The 22,508-nt window shown below is 39.9% G+C and overlaps 1 protein-coding gene across 3 annotated transcripts in view; it reads left to right on the top strand.

The window, feature by feature from the left end:
* Positions 1 to 22,285, top strand: part of HPS3 (HPS3 biogenesis of lysosomal organelles complex 2 subunit 1) — a 37,486-nt gene extending 15,201 nt beyond the window's left edge. For 2 of the 3 annotated variants that reach the window (XM_030574350.1, XM_030574352.1), the window contains exons 7-17: positions 639 to 793; positions 4,357 to 4,465; positions 4,691 to 4,872; positions 5,196 to 5,376; positions 6,040 to 6,270; positions 8,243 to 8,428; positions 9,989 to 10,177; positions 11,011 to 11,115; positions 14,338 to 14,544; positions 17,993 to 18,083; positions 21,022 to 22,285. In XM_030574350.1, the coding sequence (XP_030430210.1) occupies positions 639 to 793; positions 4,357 to 4,465; positions 4,691 to 4,872; positions 5,196 to 5,376; positions 6,040 to 6,270; positions 8,243 to 8,428; positions 9,989 to 10,177; positions 11,011 to 11,115; positions 14,338 to 14,544; positions 17,993 to 18,083; positions 21,022 to 21,149 (1,764 nt within the window). In that variant the 3' untranslated portion in view covers positions 21,150 to 22,285. The remainder of the gene's footprint in view (positions 1 to 638; positions 794 to 4,356; positions 4,466 to 4,690; positions 4,873 to 5,195; positions 5,377 to 6,039; positions 6,271 to 8,242; positions 8,429 to 9,988; positions 10,178 to 11,010; positions 11,116 to 14,337; positions 14,545 to 17,992; positions 18,084 to 21,021) is intronic. The other variant, XM_030574351.1, reaches the window with a different exon arrangement.
* The last annotated feature ends 223 nt before the right edge of the window (positions 22,286 to 22,508 follow it).

Here is a 22,508-nt window from a genome sequence, read left to right as displayed (position 1 = left end):
GTTGACTTCCAAGTTAGATGTCTTCCCCTGATTCTATATATGATTTAAAAAGCAGCACTCTTTAACTCATTAAAAAAATTGAGGTCTCACTGGTACAAACTTTTTTAATTTGAATGATAAATAGTTTTATAGTGAGTTTAGTCATTAACATAGGTTGTCCTAAATTTCAAATGTATTTTAAAGAGGCTTATTATTTTAAAATAAACCTAAATAAAGTCATATATTAATCTTTTATCCACCCTGCTGTTTTCAGTTCCTTAGAAAATTGCTGCCTGAATGGCTTAAGTTTGGCAAAGTTATATGTGGAGTGCTTCAGGCTGAATTTTTTGGGGAAGCTTTAGCTAAACCTGTTCAGCCACTTCCAAGAATAATGTTAAGGAAATACATGTTTTCCCAATGTTTTTAAAAAAGGTTTGGTTTGTTTGTTTTTACAACCCTCACTCTATGGGCAATTGTAATTCTGGCATTTCCTAATTTTTGAGTTCTTGGCTTTGTAACAATAATGTTGTTTTAATGTAGTTTTTTTTGTATGTAATTTTAAATAGTTTAAAGTGTAACCCTATTTATGAATTCAGATTTTTTGTTTCTATCTTGTTAATTATAGTTCTTTAACCCTAAAGTAATCCTTTTCGTTACAGGCTTGCCCACCTGTGTCTCTAGATGTCTGTACATTAAGAATGCAGCTTTTTATAGGGCTGAAAGCTATTTGTCACTTCAACAACCATGTAATACTTCTGACTAAGGCAGATAGTGAAGATATTACTGAAAGAAGAAAGCCTCCAAGAAGGATCCTGTAAGTACTATATTTCAGTGTTCAATTTCGTGGAAGAGATAAATTTGTCTTGTTAGAGTTGAAGGAGTGTATATGAAAGGGCAGTATCTGTTGGAAATATAATTAGTTTTGGGATGAGAATAGTAATCAAGATTATGAATTTTTATTGAGCCTTAGCACACCAAATGAAATAGTCCTTATTCCAATGGATTGTCTTGTAAAATTGTGGAAAGGGTAGAGGAAGGCTTATAAATGTCTGTAACTTAGTGTATAAATTACTCAAGATGCTGAAAAATTGGTACCCTCCAAAGAGGCAGTGTGTTACATTATTAGAAATAAATATGCTTTTATCCCTACTGTCTTTTACGTTAAATACACATTATAGATAGATTTGTGTTTCTGCATGATAAATTCTAGAATTCCAAAATAGATGTATCACAGCACAGAACAAGGTGTAGTTCTTATACATCCTCTTGTGGGGATTTTTGGGGCATATATTGCCAAAAGCGGGGGTATATTCTGAGGAGGACAGTATACTTCTGTCCCAGAGAACAAAGTCTAATGCATCATTGTAGTGAGGTATAACAAAAATAGCAGCAGTCGTTGGGCCAAAATATGCTCTGTTGCACATATGAAGTCATTAGGGTTGCACAGTTCCAACCGAAAGCTGAATATGATTCACGACTTTCTATATTGCAGGGGCTTTTAATAGAGTTCTCTGCCACAGCTATCTGAACAACACATTTATCAATCCAGTTGATTCAAACATGTAACTGTATTTCAGCAGCTATATTCAGTTGAAAAGAAAGGTATCTAAATTACTTCACATCATATCACATAAGAAAATGGTGTAAGTACAACTATCCAAGAATAGTGAACTAAATAGTCACCTCCCAGAATACTAGAACTTCAAAATGTTAGGGACCTTGCCAATACCTGAGATGAAAAAAATAATTTTCAGGTTTTTTTTGTTTTTTGACCCACTGTCTTATAATGACCCCTGAAGTGGTAGAAGTGTGCTGAATGCTGTGTGAAATGCATGTAAAATCACAGGTACAGATCCTCAGCTGATATAAATCTTTAGCTCCGTTGAAGTCAGTGATGTAAATTGTACAGCTAAGGATCTGTCCAGCAGTTCTTGCCAACGAGACAATAGAGACAATGGATTTCAGGAAGGCGGATTTTGGTAAGGTCAGAGAGCTGATAGGTAAGGTCCCATGGGAATTAAGATTGAGGGGAAAAACAACTGAGGAAAGTTGGCAGTTTTTCAAAGGGACGCTATTAAGGGCCCAAAAGCAAGTTATTCCGATGGTTAGGAAAGATAGAAAATGTGGCAAAAGACCACCTTGGCTTACCCTTGAGATCTTGCGTGACATACAAAATAAAAAGGTGTCATATAAAAAATGGAAACTAGGTCAGATTACAAAGGATGAATATAGGCAAATAACACAGAAATGCAGAAGCAAGATTAGAAAAGCAAAGGCACAAAATGAACTCAAACTAGCTATGGGAATAAAGGGAAACAAGAAGACTTTTTATCAATACATTAGAAGCAAGAGGAAGACGAAGGATAGGGTAGGCCCACTGCTCAATGAGGAGGGGAAAACAGTAACGGGAGACTTGGAAATGGCAGAGATGCTTAATGACTTCTTTGTCTCAGTCTTCACTGAGAAGTCTGAAGGAATGTCTAGTATAGTGAATGCTTACGGGAAGAGGGTAGGTTTAGAAAAGAAAATAAGAAAAGAGCAAGTAAAAAATCACTTAGAAAAGTTAGATGCCTGCAAGTCACCAGGGCCTGATGAAATGCATCCTAGAATACTCAAGGAGTTAATAGAAGAGGTATCTGAGCCTCTAGCTATTATCTCTGGGAAATCATGGGAGACGGGGGAGATTCCAGAAGACTGGAAAGGGGCAAATATAGTGCCCATCTATAAAAAGGGAAATAAAAACAACCCAGGAAACTACAGACCAGTTAGTTTAACTTCTGTGCCAGGGAAGATAATGGAGCAGGTAATCAAAGAAATCATCTGCAAACACTTGGAAGGTGGTAAGGTGATAGGGAATAGCCAGCATGGATTTGTAAAGAACAAATCGTGTCAAACTAATCTGATAGCGTTCTTTGATAGGATAATGAGCCTTGTGGATAAGGGAGAAGCGGTGGATGTGATATACCTAGACTTTAGTAAGGCATTTGATACAGTCTCGCATGATATTCTTATAGATAAACTAGGAAAGTACAATTTAGATGGGGCTACTATAAAGTGGGTGCATGACTGGCTGGATAACCGTACTCAGAGAGTAGTTGTTAATGGCTCCCAATCCTGCTGGAAAGGTATAACAAGTGGGGTTCCGCAGGGGTCTGTTTTGGGACCGGTTCTGTTCAATATTTTCATCAACGATTTAGATGTTGGCATAGAAAGTACGCTTATTAAGTTTGCGGACGATACCAAACTGGGAGGGATTGCAACTGCTTTGGAGGACAGGGTCAAAATTCAAAATGATCTGGACAAATTGAAGAAATGGTCTGAGGTAAACAGGATGAAGTTCAATAAAGATAAATGCAAAGTGCTCCACCTAGGAAGGAACAATCAGTTTCACATATACAGAATGGGAAGAGACTGTCTAGGAAGGAGTATGGCAGAAAGAGATCTAGGGGTCATAGTAGACCACAAGCTTAATATGAGTCAACAGTGTGATACTGTTGCAAAAAAAGCAAACATGATTCTGGGATGCATTAACAGGTGTGTTGTAAACAAGACACGAGAAGCCATTCTTCCGCTTTACTCTGCGCTGGTTAGGCCTCAACTGGAGTACTGTGTCCAGTTCTGGGCACCACATTTCAAGAAAGATGTGGAGAAATTGGAGAGGGTCCAGAGAAGAGCAACAAGAATGATTAAAGGTCTTGAGAACATGACCTATGAAGGAAGGCTGAAGGAATTGGGTTTGTTTAGTTTGGAAAAGAGAAGACTGAGAGGGGACCTGATAGCAGTTTTCAGGTATCTAAAAGGGTGTCATCAGGAGGAGGGAGAAACCTTGTTCACCTTAGCCTCCAATGATAGAACAAGAAGCAATGGGCTTAAACTGCAGCAAGGGAGATTTAGGTTGGACATTAGGAAAAAGTTCCTAACTGTCAGGGTAGTTAAACACTGGAATAAATTGCCTAGGGAGGTTGTGGAATCTCCATGTCTGGAGCTATTTAAGAGTAGGTTAGATAAATGTCTATTAGGGATGGTCTAGACAGTATTTGGTCCTGCCATGAGGGCAGGGGACTGGACTCGATGACCTCTCGAGGTCCCTTCCAGTCCTAGAGTCTATGAGTCTATGAGACCTTATAGCTTATGGTCTTGTCTACACGTGGAGTTATTTAGGGATAGCAATTGAACTCCCTACCTTTATCCAAATTAACTTTCAGATGTAAACAAGGTCTAAAAGATATCTATGCACATGTGTGTGAGTTGTTCCTGATTCTGTTTGCTTCATGCAGATACCAGTTTAGTAAGTCAATGATATAAAGCTTTTGTGTTCAGTCACATAGTTTTTATTTGGACAGTAATGGCTCCATTCTTTTGCTTCTCTCATTTCAGTTCCAGAAAGGCTGACAGTGCCAAACTCAAGACTCCACCTGAGTCAGAACCTGGCTGGAATTTATATATTGTGAATACTATTTCAACCATCCAGCTTTACAAAGAAATGGTATTCCTCAATTCCTGTTTTGATTATTGTTGATAAAAGCATCATGTTGTAGATTAGATGTCTGAGATACTTCATTGCTCAAGATAGCCTATCATGTATTCATGCATATACTGTAGTATGTAATCAGTCAAGATTTAAAATTGTTGTTTCTGCCAACTTTAAAACTGTTTATAAACATTCTGCCTTGTGGGCTAAAGAGCTAAGTATTTCTTTAATTTGTTCTAGGTAGACTACAGTAAGACATATGAAAACGTAAGAACGGAGAGTTGCATCCATCTTCTAAGTGAGGCTCACTTGTTGATCAGAGCAGCTCTAATGGATCCCAGTCTGATGGAATCAGAAGAGAAAGAAAAGCTCCTGGCAGCATTCAGAGAAAGTTGTGCTCAACTAGGAGACTGTTACAGCAGGTTTGTACTTTGAAAGGTATTAATTTTGGGTTTCCCAGGGTGCCCTCCTAGGTCAATTTTAAGCATGTTGGGATCACTTGTTCTCGTCACCATTTTGCATTTGTATTGCATATACAGTCTCTGAGCTGACTGTAAAGATTTTTATCTGTTTGGTTTTTCATTCATTAGACTTGTAGTCTTGGCTTAAGTATGGAGTAGGAATGTAAATGCTGAAATGTCTCCAGTCTCAAACACTTAATGGATCAGGGTGAAATCTTTTTTTTTTTTTCTGTAAGTTTATTGCTGCAAAGGTCCCCAATTCTTTTTTCCCCGATTGCTTTCAGGTTTGACACAAAGGATTACCATCTTGCCCTGCCTTACTACAAGATGTCTGGCTTATCCGTAACTGAAGTTTTGAAGAAAATAGACTCAGTGGTAGAAGGTGGAACACAGAAATATGAAAAAGGATTTATCTTTTACTTAAATCATTCTCTTTATGAAGATTTAAATGAAGAGTTAAGCAAAGTAAGAATAGGAACTTTCTCTTTAATCTACTGCTTATTTCCTATCCTGAGGAACTTGGGACACTTTTCTAAAGGAAGCATTGCTTAAATTTTGAAATCTCCATATCTGTTGGCTCATGATTATTCTCCTTTGCATGTGAGAGGCACAAGGGGGACCCATCCTAGTTTTGCTGACAAAATATAAACAAGATGGAATTTCTATAAACACAGAGATTACCAATGATATTTCCTGTTCAGGACTCTCCTCAGAAGAATGTATTGTGTTTTTTTGTTGTCATGATGCATAAATGTTTTCCAGAGACAGGGTTCCAGCCAAGTCTGGGGATACTAACATGCTAGGAAAGTCTCCGTCCAAACTTTTTTTGCTACCCCTATCAATGTAATGAACTGAGCCTAAGCCACATCTCCAAATGCCACCTTTAAAGGGTGCTGAAACTCCATGCCTACTCTCCCAGCCCTTCAGAGGAATTTTGGTTGAGTTGACAGAATGTCTCTGCAGACATGCTGTCAGGTGGCGTTCCTTTGCCCCTAGCGTTGTGGCTTACCAACTGTGTTTGAAAGCAAATCTCTATCATTTGTACACACCAGTAGTTTAATTTTATTTATTCATTCCAAAGTGTATTCAGGAGGCTAAGCTTATGTTAAATGGCTTTTATTTTAATAGGAATCAGCAGCCAAAGTGCTCCAAATATTCCATCTTGCTGAACCAAACCAGCTGCCCCATGTGCTCTGCAGTCCGTGTATGAAGAATGTATGTCCCTCGATGGCAATGAAGCTTTTGCAGAAAGTGGAACTGATTGTGCCGTCAGTTGTATTGACACTAACCAAAGCTGCCATTGCTCTGAAAATGGGAGACCTAGAGGCATATAAAAATGAGATGGACTGTTATACAGAGGTACAGAATGTTGCCCATGTAATCACCTTCCCATTTACTACCAGATTCTCTGTTAAACCCAAACCAATTGAGTTAGGTTTATATCTCATGGCAGGGGGAAATCCTGCTCTTCCCCCACACACTTAATAGTCTTTATTGGGCATCTGGGAGGAGGTGGGCTAAGGGGTATGTGTTGAGTTTGTTTAGGTTGTGCTCCAGGGAAGCTTGAATTCCCATTAATATACACATGGGCAAATCGTTAAATTATTGCTTTAATATTAAATATTATTAAAATTAAAATGTTTTAATAATCACAAAACACTCAAGTGTTTTTAAATCAAAATACAGTAAATAAATTAAATATTAGTTGCTGAGCATAGTAGCCTCTGCAGCCCTTGCAGTGTCCCACCTGACCCTTGGCTTGCACACCGAAAGTCCTTGATATTCGTGTGTGAAGAGCTGTGGGCAAGATGTCCATGCCATGGATGTAGAGTTCCCTGTATCAGTTCACTGCCCTCTTCTGTTAGACTGTAGTCAAGGGACTTTGTCCGTATTGAGAAAGGAGGAGAATGTGCTTTGGTGCAGTCACAGTAGGAATCCTATTTAATGGAAGGAAATGTAATGCAGCAAGGCTTTATATCAGTTGTTGATGGGATGGATTCACAGACACTTTGAAGGGAGGTCATTATACTCTGACTAAATCTGATCCCGATATTGATGTTTCAGTCCAAATCACCATGTGTGAGGTTAAAGGCCACAAATTAGTCGAGGTGGTCGGGGCACTTAAAGACGAGTATTGCAAGAGAGGAAGAGATATTGGACCTGCATCAGGTTCTTGAGTTAGCTCATCCCTTTTGTATTTTTAAATCTGGTTTAAAAATGACTTTGGAAGGGAAGTCAGAAGTGTCTAATTTTGGGGAGAAAATAAGCTCATGGGTGCATCACAGCCCGGGGTTGTGCCAGAACCATCACTAAATACATGCTCAGCCTTGATTTCTGAACTGCAGTGTGTGGAGGTTAGGATATGTTAGAAAATCAGCTGCAGTGTTGTTCAGCACCTGCTGTCTCTTCTGCAGCAAAGCATAATCATCTCTTTCTAACTGTATGCAAAAGTACTGATGAAGTAATATAAATGAGGAACAAAGTAGGTCCTAGAGAGTAAAGAGAGCCTCAGATGCCAGGTTAATCTATGATGAAGTTATGCTTGCTGCATAAATAGCAGCAGCTGATGAATAAAAAGGGGCTATTACAATATATACTGCTGCAAAATAATTTTTATTATTAATGGGTAGCATTTTCAAAAGTATCTCATTGATTTGGGAGCACAAGTCCCATTGAAAGCCATTTGGGTGGGGTTTTCAAAAGCATCTAATACATTGGTTTTGGTTTACAGTCAAATCTAGGTGTGTGTGTGTGTGTGTGTGTGTGTGTGTGTGTGTGTGTGTGTGTGTGTGTGTGTGTGTGTGTGTGTGTGTGTGTGTGTGTGTGTGTGTGTGTGTGTGCGCCCTATATATATATAGAGAGAGAGAAGTTCAGACTCATGGAACTGGAAGATCCCTAAGACAGGGAGCAAGAACAAGGGGAATAAAATCGTACAACATTAAGGGTAAAGTATGGAGGACCAGCGCAAACTTCTTGTGCCATATAAGGCACATGATGGGCCTGCAACCCCGGCACACCTTGGATGCCAGCCATGTATAGGGCGGCACTGTGGGCTACACATGGCTGAGATCCACGATTCTACAGACCCAGTGGCCTAAGTGCCCACACAAGTGGTGCAGAGTTTTTGAAGCCATTACTCCTGTGCATAGCTTGAAGTAGCAGCGGTGGAGAGCTGCACTGCAGTCCCATGGCTTGGCCCAGTGAGAAGGGATATAGTTCACTTCCCATATCCTCTCTGCATTTCACCTACATACTCCAGACTGCTTGAGTAAGCCCTTAGTTTTGGAAGGATTGAATTCTTTGCCTAACTTGTAAATGGCTATGTCTATAGATGAGACTGGCATATGGCTTTATTGGGGAACCAAGACTTCTGATGCAGCAGAGAGATGGCCGGATTGTTCCAACCAAACTTGCCTTTCATCTGAAGGAGACATGGCCTGGGTTGCTGGTGGCTTCGATGTTGGCTTTACATGAGAACAGTAAAATCGAATTGGAAGAAGCAGACTCTTACTTCGAGGTTTGTCTGTTTGCAGGGTTGTTGAATTTTTTTTATTTTGATTTAACTTCTGCAAAGCCCAGGCCTGGTGTTAACAACTAGCGGTGACCAAAACAATCAGAGTGGTCCTTGGAGTTACAGCAGAAAAAACTTTAGGAAAGCCCAGCGGCTTCTGTTACTAAGCTCGAAGGAAATTTTAACTGGAGTAAGAAACTGGTTCTTTTTGTGAATGGCCCAGCCATTAAATTTAGCCAAAGAAATGCATTAAATTTGTCTGCATCCCTCAGTTCAACCAAGCACATGTTGATCTTGGAGACTGGAATTTTCAAAAGGAGGTAGTCATCCGGCGCCTATCAAAATTTAATAGGAATTGAGTAAATAACTCCCTTATGAAAATTGCAGCCAGGATTAATACCATAGCATACAAATCCTTTTCTGAAGGGTATCAAGTCAGATGTGACGCTACATAATCTTCTATGTACATATTCAAAAACACTCTACAAATGAAGTAAATAGTCCTCTCAAACCTGAGAGAGGTGGGCCTATCCCCACATTACAGATAGAAAAACTAGAACACGTGGCTTATTCCTAGCCTCAAAAGTGACCTCTGTCAGAGCAGGAATTAGAACTAAGGAGTTCCTTGCTCCACAGATCTTGACTATTCTTCATTATAAAGGTTTCAGTCATTTTAGAGCCAAATTACATCCATCCTTACCGCATCCCCAGGCCTTTTGTGATCTTACTTCGATCAGTCTAAATTTTCATCATGAAATTAAAGATCTAACAGTGTAGTTAAGGTTAATGTGGTTGGTTTCAAGTTTAGGGGTTCAGTGTAAATGCAGTAATCAAGGTCCCCAACCTGTCTGGCCAGCACTTAAAAGCCCAAGGAAAGGGTCAGTGGTGATGGGGTCCCCCTTGGTGCAGTCCTCCAAACTCCTCACAGAGCCCTATGATTAGCTCCCACTGGCAAGTGAACTGAGGAGGTGCTTCCTTTAACTTAGCCCCAGCTCTCTGATTAAAATGACTCTTCAAAGGGGACTTGCCTAGGTGTGGACATATTTTAGATGGCTCCAGCATTTCGGCTCTTTAAACATTTTACAGTGTGACCACCATTGATAGCAGAATAAAAACTCACAAAGGAATGTGTTTCTTGTATACCAAACCTGTACATTAAGGAATCAAGAGTTTAAATCTGTTGCATGCACTTCTGCATTGTCCATCACCACAGTATCTGGCATCACATATACTAGAAATACATCAGGATTACACAAAAACAAGAACACACTCATCTGTGACGAGTAGAAGGAGACTTAGTTTTCATCCATTGAAACTTTTGTTCATTCAGACTTCTGCTGCTACTATTATTATCTTACCTTAGCACCTAGGAGCCCTAGTCATGGACCGAGACCCCATTGGGATAGGTACAAACACAGAACAAAGTCAGTCCCCTGCCCCAAGGAGCTTACAATTTAAGACATGACACTGTTGAATGTAGACAGACGAGGCAGTACAGGTAAACAATGAGACAATGTAATAGTCATCTTGATTTTCATTAATATTTGAATCTTCTGTGGTGCTCAGATGCTGTGTGAGAAGAAGGAAGGTACTACCCCTCAGCTCTTAGTAGACTTCTGGGAAGCCCTCCTTGTAGCAGGCTCTGAGAAAGAAATACTCCAGAAGCTCTTATTCAAGCTTACTTCACAGTATATTTGGAGACTATTGAGGAAGCAGTTTCCTGATACCAAACCACTGAAAACAACAGAGGATCTGGTAACTATAAACTGCAAATACATTTGCATGAGACAGACAATGAGAGTAAGGGAATATTCAGTCACAAAACCATCTTGCAATGCTTTAATTCTGGACTAATTGTCCTTAAAAGTAGTGAGAATGCGAGGAGATAAACTTATGTGTTGAGTTACCAAATGCTAATTCTTGCAAAGAACTGCTGGCTTTTGATTAACAGGTCCTTAATGCTGCTGTTGTGGGGGTTTCAAATTGTCTTGTGGAAAATGCATGCAGCGTATCTGTCAGTTCCAGTTCCTGACATCAAGGGGCACTGACATGAAACTAGATTACCTGTAATTTGACACTGCAGTGTTTCAAGCATGAACTTGACCCAGAACACGGATAACTGATACGTGTAAATTACTTTAGAATATTTGGATTTTGATCATCTGTTAATCTGGAGCTAAATGAGAGATCTAACTTCAGGAGAACTTGGCTTTCCCAACCCTTTTATGTGGAAAATTGAACACAGTTTTAGATGCATTATCTGAGAAACGAGCAGGGAAGGTGCCAACTGAACTGCTCACATAGTAATTTTAACTGGCTAATAATGGAGTAACAGAGGCATTGGATGTACAGTTAAAGCCTTGCATTGGTTGGTGGGTGGTAGGAGAGGCTTCTAAGTAACAAATGTGAAATAAATCATTGGACCGCATTAGGCTTCAAGGCATACTTCATTCACTTATTCTAGTTTGAATATTTACCCAAGATAGAAACAATAGCTGCTTTTCTAAAATGGCATCCTTTATTCAGAGATTTCCTTCACTGGAATAGGTTTCATATGTGACCATATTGACTTGAAATATTTTTTCTAGATAAACTCCTGTAATCATTATGGGTTAATTTTCCCTTGGGTGACCTTCATAATGTCATCAGGACCTGCATGTGATAAGTATCCTGAAGATCTTTCAAAATTACAGGTATGATACTCTTACATCTTCACTCTCTACAACTTAGGCCTCTACTCCTGTGAACACCTAAGCATATTCTTACCTTTAAACATTGGAGTTGACCTATCAAAGTTATGTGTGCCCAAGGTTTTGCAGAATTGGGGCCTTGTGAATGTCTATTTTTCTTTTACCTTTTGTGTATTTTTATTAATTTGTGTAAAATTGGATTTCAGTGCTTCAGTCATGCAACCATTTAAATTGTTTTCTTAGTTAATGGGTGTTAGGTTACATATGTGAATAGAAAGTAATATTTGGCTTGGTGTAGCAACTGGACTTTATTCAAGCTCTGTAGAGAGCTGCCAGAATGGGCAGAAGAAGCTTCTTCGGGGGTCAAAAGAAAGAAAGAAAAAAGAAAATATGGAGATATACCTATCTCATAAAACTGGGAGGGACCCTGAAAAGTCATTGAGTCCAGCCCCCTGCCTTCACCAGCAGGACCAAGTACTGATTTTTTTGCCCTAGATCCCTAAGTGGACCTCTCAAGGATTGAACTCACAACCCTGGGTTTAGCAGACCAATGCTCAAACCACTGAGCTATCCCTCCCCCAAAGAGTGAAGGAGTGGAAGTGGGTGGAGATAATAGAATTTTTAATATATTTTGTCTACATGAGGGGTCCTGGACATGTTCTGGTGTCTGGAAAGTCCCCTCCTTGGTGGTAAGGAGGAGACTTGAACTTGATCCTGAGTGGAACTGGTCAGAAATTCTCCAGCAGAGCATTTTTCCAATGGAGAATGCCTGTTAGTCAAAATCAAAACGTTCTGAGATAGTTTGAGGTCTGATAGAAAGCAGCCAGGCGTTTATTGGAAATATGTGAGGCTTCCTGCCAGCTTGCCATCCTGGCCCCTCAGCAGCCTGTTAGGTGGGCTGATGGGAGCCAAGAGCTTGGCAGCAGCTAGCTCACAGCTTCACATGAGCCGAGCTCCCAGGATTTCAGAGTCCCAGGCAGTCAGCCAGTCAGACTACCTGTGAGGCAGGGACCCCAGGGCTTTCACAGAGAATTTTAAATTTTTTGGTTTTCATTCCAGATTGGAGCAAAACTAAATTGTGAAATATCAAAATCCTTTGCAAAATGGAATTACCTGTCTCTGTATAGCTCTTGCCTGAGCACTGACATGCCCTTAGTTGTTGCATGCTGTTTCATGACTTTCAGGTTGTCCCTTTGGCAAATCCATTAACCAGCCAAGACAGGGTGTTCAGGGGTGGGATATTGCACGTGTCCTGCCATACTGTAAAGAGTCAAGGTGGTTTAGTGGCTGGAATGGGATAAATATAGCATGAAATGCATCTTTCTTGATGATGAGGGGAGTTACCACCAACACACAATAAATATTTTTAAGAGGGTGAGATGATTTGGGGCTATCTCAGTATAATTTATGAATTCTGATTGATATTGTGAAATTGTATTATGAAAATCTGCTGTGTCATGAGTGCTATATGTATATTGGGTCCACCATTGCTGACAGGGCCTGTAGCTCGTGTGCACCAGGCAGATACAATAAGAAGATACTTAGGACTTAACCTTATTTAGGTGCAAACATCTGGGACAGTGAGTGATCTGTGTCCTTAGAAAACCAGTTTCGTATAGTATCAGAGGGGTAGTCGTGTTAGTCTGGATCTGTAAAAGCAGCAAGGAATCCTGTGGCACCTTATAGACTAACAGACGTTTTGGAGCATGAGCTTTCGTGGGTGAATGCATCTGACGAAGTGGGTATTCACCCACGAAAGCTCATGCTCCAAAACATCTGTTAGTCTATAAAGTGCCACAGGATTCTTTGCTGCTTTTACAGTTTAGTATAGTTTACTCCAGAATGAAGCAGGGAAGGTGAGAGTAATGGAAAGTTTCCAGGAGAAGAACAAAAAAGGTCAGGTGATCAGGAAAGGGTTAAATAAACACATAGGAAGAAGCAGCATGAGCCAGGAGAGAGCAGGCTCACATCAGATCCATGAGCGAGAGAGACCAGCTAGCATGCAGCAGCCTGCGTGAGGAGGGACTCCCTACCTGCCTGCCTTCCGGATGATTCCCCAAGGGCTCAAAGAGAAGAGTAAGCTAGAAAGTGAGGGACGTTTCAGTTTTAGATGTTTGTTGTTTTGTATGAGCTGTACTCTCCTGTGCTTTACATTATTAAATATAAAAGAACATACAGGTGTTAGAATGGGCAAAGTCTATGAGTTGAGTGCTTCGCAACTACTGTGGCCCCTGAGAGAGTTATACTGTAAACCAGAAGCGTGCATGCATCTGACGAAGTGGGTATTCACCCACGAAAGCTCATGCTCCAAAACGTCTGTTAGTCTATAAGGTGCCACAGAACTCTTTACTGCTTTAACCAGACGCGTCACAACTTTGGGTGGAATTCTGGGGGAGGGGTGTGTTGGGTCTGTGCAGGCCTAGGGCGGGTAGGCCAAGGAGCCCCATTTCCAAGAGAGGGTAATTGAAGGTCAATGCCTATGAAATGTACCAGAGAGGCCAAATGAGGAACCAATGCTGCTGCCTGCTGAGGCTCTAGGAGCTTGAAACATCATGGGGATCCAGAGCAGCGAAGATTTGTATTCCCCTCAGAGCAGTCCTAGTGGGTAGCTACCGGGGAAGGGGGGGTTTACTAGGATCTGTGACTCATAATAAATTGAATAATATCTCAGCTGTAGGGGAAAAACTGTAGTTTTAATCAAAGGGGATGGGGTGAACTGTCAGTACCAAGGCTGTGTACTTTCTGTAGAGCAATGGCAGCTCAGATGACTGAGTACAGGAACTACATCAGGTTTAGTGGAGGCCTTATTTACAATGATCAAACAATCCAGCATAAATTCTTAGGTGATTCTGATTCTTAGGGTGGGCAGAATTTAGTTCACTTTGGGTTTAAATGAAGTAAGGCTGTTAAAACCTCTTGCTAAATAGCCCAGTGTGTTGCTGATGAATATAGATATGATGTAAAGCAGTTGTTAAAACAGTACTTCCGTCAGTCAAATTGAAGCATGAAAGAGGAATGGTGCAAACGATGGGAGAGGAAATGATCAAAGAATTATGTAAATAATGGTCATGTAGGCTTATATTTTACTCAGTATTTTTGGCCTAATTGTTTAACCAAGCAGTATCAGGAAGACTTAAAACTATTTCTTTTTAAATTAATTTTGTGCGAATGTGAGCATTTTGTCTGTTTTGACATCCAAATGGCAAGTTTTCCTCTTGTTCTCAGTCTCTTTTATGTGGTCCATCAGTCGACATAGCTTCAGTTCTGCCTTTCTTGGAGCCATTATCAGAAGACAGTAATGCTGGTCTCAGTGTCCATGTTCTTTGCACTACGGGGGTAGGAGAGTATGAGAAATCCATTGACAAGCTCCTGGAGAAGTGTCCTGAAGCACTCATACCGTATGCCCAGCATGAGCTGAAAGATGAAAATCGGGTGAGCTTTTAAAATGCTAATCTAGTAGTTTATTGTAGTCTTTCTTTCTCTTTCTTTTCAGTAGTTGTTAGCTGTGCATAGGAGAATTTGTACTACACTACAGAGATAATCAACTGGCACAGATTTCTATTAAAGTTGAAACTCCCACCCATAACTCACTCTAAGCCTGAAACTGCCTGCATTGAATTTTATGGCCAAATTGCCATTGACTTTAATGGGAGCAGGGTTGGACCCTTTTTGCCTAAGCATTCTAGCACCAAAAATCATAAATACCTGTTGCTTAGACACTTGCAGTGGACAAGCTTAATGAGACAAGATAGGAGCTTCATCCTTACCCTTAAAATTCATAGATTTCATTGACTGAGTTCAAGTCACATTCATATAAATGTCCAATTTTTGCTTTTGTGTTTTTATGATGGTAGTTCTTACTGCAGATGCTCCTGGTCAAAGTTACTTATACTTAGAAATATGGATTATACATGGCATTTTATTATACAACTTCTTTCTGAAAAACTCTTTGGGCTGAGATTTTCCAGTTTAGTTTCATCCTGAAGGTGTGATATTTTATTTTATATTAAGGTTGTGGAAAAAATGTTAAGATGGCTGAGTTACTTGCAAGCAGAGAGGGGAATAATACACTGATCTGCTGTAAACAGAGAAAGCTGAGTATTTTTTGGCTTACAAGTAACTCAGAAGTAGCTGAACTTTTTCATGTGAAACTTGCCACAGTAAAAAAGATCATTATTAATGTCTCAAAATGCCATGATTAAATATGTTCCCTGCTCCCTAATAACATCTGAACTGTATTCTCATTGCCTGATTTTGCACCACTGATGAGCAGGAACTTGAGTCTATTCATGCTTCCTTCCCCCATGGCCTATAATATTTGAGGAAGAACTTGATCTGTCCAATTCTGGTCAAGGCTCCAGCAGTACTGCTGTGGTTTTTCCCCAGTCCTTGCCAATTAACTGATAACATAAGAATAACCATACTGGGTAGGACCAATGGTTCATCTAGTCCATCTAACAGTAACTGGTGCCAGATGCTTCAGAGGGAACAGAAGAGGGCAGTTATCGAGTGATCCATCTCCTGTTGTCCAGTCCCAGGTTCTGGCAGAGGTTTGGGGACACCCAGAGCATAGGGTTGTATCCTTGACCATCTAGGCTAACAGCCATTGATGTGCCTATCCTCCTTTAGCTTGTCTATTCTTTTTTTAACCCAGGCCTTGTCTACACTACAAAGTTGCAGCGCTGGTGAGGGGGTTACAGCGCTGCAACTTAGGATGTGTACACACCTGCAGGGCATTACCAGCGCTGCAACTCCCTGTTTGCAGCGCTGGCCGTACACCCGGTCGTGCCTCGGGTGTAGAGGATCCAGCGCTGGATCACCAGCGCTGGTCATCAGGTGTAGACACTCACCAGCGTTTTTGTTGACCTCCGTGGAATAAGCAGGTATCCCAGCATACCTGAGGAAGCCTCTCTGGTAATTAAGCAAACTCCACTGCCCTCCAAGCAGGTCTCCTTCCCCGCGGTGTGCTCTGGCGTTCCCCGACCCCCCCTCCAAGCAGGTCTCCAGCCCCACGGTGTGCTCTGGCGTTCCCCGACCCCCCCTCCAAGCAGGTCTCCTTCCCCGCGGTGTGCAACAGCGCTGCAGCGTAGCCACATCTAACACCACTTGCAGCGCTGGTTGCTGTAAGTGTGGCCACTCTGCAGCGCTGGCCCTATACAGCTGTACTAATACAGCTGTAACAACCAGCGCTGCAAAATTGTAGATGTAGACATACCCCCCGTTATATTTTTTGGCCTTCACAAAATCCCCTGTCAATGAGTTTCACAGATTGACTGTGTTGTATGAGGAAGTACTTCCTTATGTTTGTATTAAACCTGCTGCCTATTAATTTCATTGGGTGCCCCACGGTTCTTGTGTTATGTGAAAGGGTAAATAATACTTCCTTATTCACTTTCTCTACACCATTCATGATTTTATAGACCTCTATCATATCGCTCCTTAGTCGTCTTTTCTAAGCTAAACCATACCAGTCTTTTTAATATCTCCTCATATGCAAGTTGTTCTGTACTCCTAGTCATTTTTATTGCCCCTCTTGGTACTTTTTCCAATTCTAATATATCCTATTTTTTTGAGGTGGGATAACCAGAACTGCAAGCAGTATTCAAGGTGTGGGTGTAGCATGGATTTATATGGTGGCATTGAAATTTTCTATTATCTTTCCCTTTCCTAATGCTTCCTAACATTCTGTTAGCTTTAACTACCACTGCACAATGAACAGATGTTTTCAGAGAACTATCGACAATGACTCCAAGATCTTTCTTGAGTTGTAACAGCTAACTGTTTTGTATGTATAGTGGGTTATGTCATTTTGTATGTATAGTTGGGTTACGTTTTCCAATGTGCATTACTTTGTGCTTATCAACACTGAATTTCATCTGCCATTTTGTTGCCCAGACCCCAATTTTGTGAGATCCCTTCGTGACTTTCTTCACAGACAGCTTTTGGACTTCACTATCTTGAGTAATTTTGTATCATCTGCAAACTTTGCCACTTTGCTGTTTAACCTCTTTTCTAGATTATTTATGAATATGTTGAATAGCATTTATCCCAGTACAGATCCTTGGGAGAGTCTGCTATTTGCCTCCCTTCACTCTGAAAAATGTTCAGTTAATAGTGGACATAACTTCTGCTGAATATATCAGCCAAGGGGGAGACACTCCAGTAAATGGAGATGCTGGAACCCCCAGTCAGTACAGTTGGGGCTCATGTATGCTCCCTTTGGCCCTTGATCAAGAAGTGGAACAAGAAAACTAATATCTAGGGTAACTGTAGCCTTGCAGTACTGCAGGCAAAGAAAAGAGAAAGACACAGAGTTTGAAGAGAGATGGGTAGTGTTTTCTTTCCTCCCCTCAGTCTTTGTAAACACAAAATTAATAGCTTTTTGCATTATTAAAATGTAAATGGTGTATTCATGCAACATTAAGATTATTGGAGGTAGAAGGGGTATGTCAAGAAACATAAGAGCATAAAGTTTTCATAGAAAGTTTTTTTACCCGCACTGCACCGGTCTATAATGAGAGATTTATCTTATTTGTTAAATCCATAACCATAATACTGCATTCACGTTTTTTTCCCCCCTGCACCAGTTTGTTTGAACCACATGCACAGCCTGTCAGAAACAGGCACAGCCTTATCTTCAGTGGCACTAGGGGGTGCTATCATCATTCTAATTTGCTGGGTTAAAAAGGATCACACTGAAGTCTGAAAACATTGCATTTCAAAGCACTGTGCAGACTAATTAATTACTAGCCCATCTCAATTTACACCACTGTTTTTTGTACCATCTTTGATGTTAATTCAAAGTACTTATTAAAAATTTGTGTTCACAACCTACTATTCATAGTCACCACTAACTTATATTTATTTTTGGATGAATTAGGCTCTGTGGTGGAACAAACTGCTTCCTGAACTCTGTAAACGAACCAGATATGTTGGAGATGACTACTCCATTCTCATCTCATCGCTGAAAGGTAAAGAACTTGGTTTACAACTGAATGCCATACACGAAAGCCTTTGTACTGCATCTGAAGTATTTGAAAGCCATTTCCTCTAGAAACAGCTGTGACATGGCATTTTACCATCATTCAGTTTGGGGAGGAAGGTCTTCCTCTACACATAATGTAACTCAGCAGAGATTAGCAGAGTAGTACTGTGAAATGTGCAGTAAGCATTTACACACATCCAAAATTGTTGCATACATCCTTATTTTTTTAAACTAATTATTAGGGCTGTCAATTAATTGCCGTTAATTCACACGATTAACTAAAAATATTAATTGAAATAAATCATGATTAATCACAGTTTTAATCACACTGTTAAACAATAGAGTACCAATTGAAATTTATTAAATATTTTTGATGTTTTTCAACATTTTCATATATATTGTATTGTGTTGTAATTGAAATCAGTGTATATTATTTTTGATTACTAATATTTACACTGTAAAAATGATAAACAAAAGAAATAGTATTTTTCAGCTCATCTCATACAAGCACTGTGGCGCAATCTCTTTGTCATGAAAGTGCAGCTTACAAATGTAGAGGGGTTTTTTTGTTGTTACATAACTGCACTCAAAACCAGAACAATGTAAAACTTGAGAGCCTACAAGTCCACTCAGTCCTACTTCTTCTTCAGCCAATTGCTCAGACAAACAAGTTTGTTTACATTTACAGGAGATAATATTGCCGCCTTCTTATTTACAATGTCACTAGAAAGTGAGAGCAGGCATTTGCATGGCACTTTTGTAACTGGCATTGCAAACTATTTATATGTAAGATGTGCTAAAGATTTGTGTGCCCCTTCATGCTTCGGCCACCATTCCAGAGGACATGCTTCCGTGCTGCTGATGCTCATTTAAAAAAAAAAAAAGGTGTTAATTAAATTTGTGACTGAACTCCTTGGGGGAGAATTGTATGTCCCTTGCTCTGTTTTACTCGTATTCTGCCGTATATTTCATGTTATAGCAGTCTCGGATGATGACATGTTGTTCATTTTAAGAACACTTTCGCTGCAGATTTGACAAAACGCAAATGTGAGATTTCTAAAGATAGCTACAGCACTCAACCCAAAGTTTAAGAATCTGAAGTGCCTTCCGAAACCTGAGAGTGACAGTGTGTGGTGCTTTCAGACGTCTTAAAAGAGCAACACTCCAATGCGGAAACTACAGAACCCAAACCACCAAAAAAGAAAATCAACCTCTGCTGGTGGCATCTGACTCAGATAATGAAAATGAATGTGCATTAGTCTGCCCTGCTTTGGATTGTTGTCGAGCAGAACCCATCATCAGCATGGACTTGTCCTCTGGAATGGTGGTCGAAGAATGAAGGGACATATGAATCTTAAGCGCATGTAAATACTTTGTGACGCTGGCTACAACAGTGCCATGAGAACGCCTGTTCTCACTTTCAGGTGACATTGTAAACAAGAAGGAAGCAGCATTATCTCCTGCAAATGTAAACAAACTTGTTTGTCTGAATAAGAAGTAGGACTGAGTAGATTTGTAGAATCTTAAGTTTTACACTGTTTTTTTTTAATGCAGTTTTTTTTTTAATACATAATTCTACATTGGTAAGTTCAACTTTCATGATAAAGGGATTGCACTACAGTACTTGTATTAGGTGAATTGAAAAATACTATCTTTTTTTACAGTGCAAATATTTGTAATAAAAAATAAATATAAAGTGAAAATGTAGAAAACATCCAAAAATATTTAAATAAATGGTATCTATTATTGTTTAACAGTGCGATTAATTTTTTTAATCATGATTAATTTTTTTACCCATTGACAGCCCTACTAATTATGCATGACAAGAATCAAAGATTATTCCAGATATAAATATGGGGAAAGACATCACAGAACTATCTGTTGAAAGTAATGTGCAATTACTTATTTCCATAGCCAAGCCAGGTGAAAAGAATACCTGGGGAAATAACTGCCTGGCTTGTATTGAGAACTGTACTGGTTGCAGTGACTCTAATGACAGTAAGGACTGTTTCTCTTCATAGCTGGACTCTTGGCTGAGGGAAGCCGTGTTGTGTTGCTTGTGGTCACTAGGATTACACGGAAGGAAGCAGTCGAGTATTTGTTCTGGGAGATTTGAATCCTTAGCCAAAGGAAGTGACCCCCTGACTCTTTGATTTTCCTCTTCCTGAGACTGGAACTTTTTCCCCCTCTTCCTCTGGAAACTTGGCTGAACGGGAAGTGACCAACCGTGGCAGCTGCCGTGGTCCCCTTAATCATTGTTATGGAGGAAATAAATAATAGACTAGTGGTTTGACTCTTTTTATATCCAATTCAGAATGCTGAATAAAATTAGTCATTTTTTTTCCATGATAACACCTGCACAATGTGTGAATAGAGGAGTGTCCCTACCAGGTTGCCATAGAGACCATGGCAGAACTCATTGTCAGAAGCATAAAAGCGGTAAACTTCTGTTGTCAGATGCTCATTGTCCGACCGTTATCTCATTGTAATAGATACTAGTTGGCCCAGGAGAGCCTATAATTAAATAGCTTTGTCTCATAGGTTGCTCCCAAAGCACTGACGGCTGTGTTACACCACCAGCATAGCTCTATTTTAATGCTTCCTTTCAATTTTATACAGCACTGAAGATGCTAGATGAGACCTACCTAGGATTTGGTATTGTATGTGGAGGTGATTAGTTCAGATAGACGTTATAGTGGTGTGTCTCATCACTTCATCCATAAACATCCCTGAATTGCTACCTTCACTTCTCAAACTGTTCCCCAGCTGCCAAATGTATCCGCTGCTATTTGCGTCTATCTCTTAAATCTACTGTAATCACAATATTTAGATAACTAAATCAGCAAAATAAGTTAAAAATCACATCTATAATGTGTTGCACTTAATAGAAATGATTTTAAACATAATATTCTTTCCCTGTGCAGAAACTTTATCAGTTGTTGCCATGGACCTGGAGCTGAGGGATTTCCTTAATGTTCTACCAGACGATGGGACTGCAGCATTTTTCCTGCCACATCTACTTCAGTGCAGCAAAAAGAAATTGATGACTTAAACACAATGCAAAGTGTGGACTTGAAAGCACTGGAATAAATAGGAAAAACTAAATAGTAGAATTGTACATGAAGTATTGTGGGAGTCCATCTACTTGCAAACTACCTGGGTATATTGTAAAAACTGGCCCTTCTGGGTTGTGGCTTTATTATATTGTATAATGCGATGACAGTCACCACTTCAGGTTGAGTATCAATTTTGTAGATGAAAGAACAGTGTTTCCAGTGATAAAATGTCACTGATACTGGCAAATCGAAAGGATCCCTCTGTATCCTATGGAACTGAATATTGTGGTGTTCAGCCAAATAGTTGATGAAGTTCAGACATTTCCTAAGTGAGAATGTGAATTCTTAATGGAGAAAAATATAGCCAGAAGGAATATTGTACTACTTAAAGTTGCACAAAATTCTATCCCACTCTGGTGTGCATGTAAAAGTGAAGCAGGGAATGGAAGCTATCACTCTTGGATCCCGTGTCTTCAGTTAGTTAGGCCCCAATCCACAAAAATAGTTGAGCTCATGGGTGTTTTTAAACATGTGCATAATCTCATTGACTTGTTCTTCCAACTGGAATTTCTAGAGACTTGTCATGTGCTTATAGATATGCACATGCTTGAGTAAAATTGAATTCAGGTTGGAAGAACAAGTTAAGGGGACTGCTTGCATGCTTAGAGGTATGCACTTGTACAAGACTTTGCTGGATCATGTCTTATTCATCAAGTGTGTAGAAAGTGGTTCCCAAGAGAAATAACTGTCTTTCTGTAAGTAGGTGACAGATGTTTCGGTAAGGTGTCACAGATATTTTCTGCTGTTAGTTTCCTCTTCTCACATCACTATATTCAGTCTCTAATGGACAACAAGCATCTTCACCTCTGGTTCACTTCTTTCCAGCTACATTATTTTCTAGATGGACCACCAAACTAGCTGTCTGATGTCTTTGTTTTTACCGTATATTTTGAAAAGGGGTCTCTTAACTATAAGGTCATTTTTTTCCCCGTGTTCTGAGTGGAAATGCCTGGGTCTTTCAAGTGCAATGCAATGGGGAAAAACTACTATCAGGATGATTGTATGAACAGTGATAATTAAAGTTGAGTATTTCATTTTCATTGCATTAAACTGTTTTTCTAATATTCTTCAACGGTAAGAGAAGCATTCTTTTATACAGTGTTATTAACAACTCTATTCTAAACAGCTGTGAGCTAATTGCAGTCAGACTATCACAATAAGGATCAACCATCTGAGAATCTAATTAGCTGACTAATTGGATTTCATATTGTAGTAGAGAGAGCCTGGAGTGCTGGGCTTGGGGCAAGATTTCAGGCCTAACCCAGAGGCTGTGAACCAAAGTCAGGCCATGTATT

This window comes from Gopherus evgoodei, chromosome 9 (assembly GCF_007399415.2).
Source record: "Gopherus evgoodei ecotype Sinaloan lineage chromosome 9, rGopEvg1_v1.p, whole genome shotgun sequence".
Taxonomy (NCBI): Eukaryota; Metazoa; Chordata; order Testudines; family Testudinidae; genus Gopherus; species Gopherus evgoodei.
This window is presented reverse-complemented; position numbering and strand designations above follow the sequence as displayed.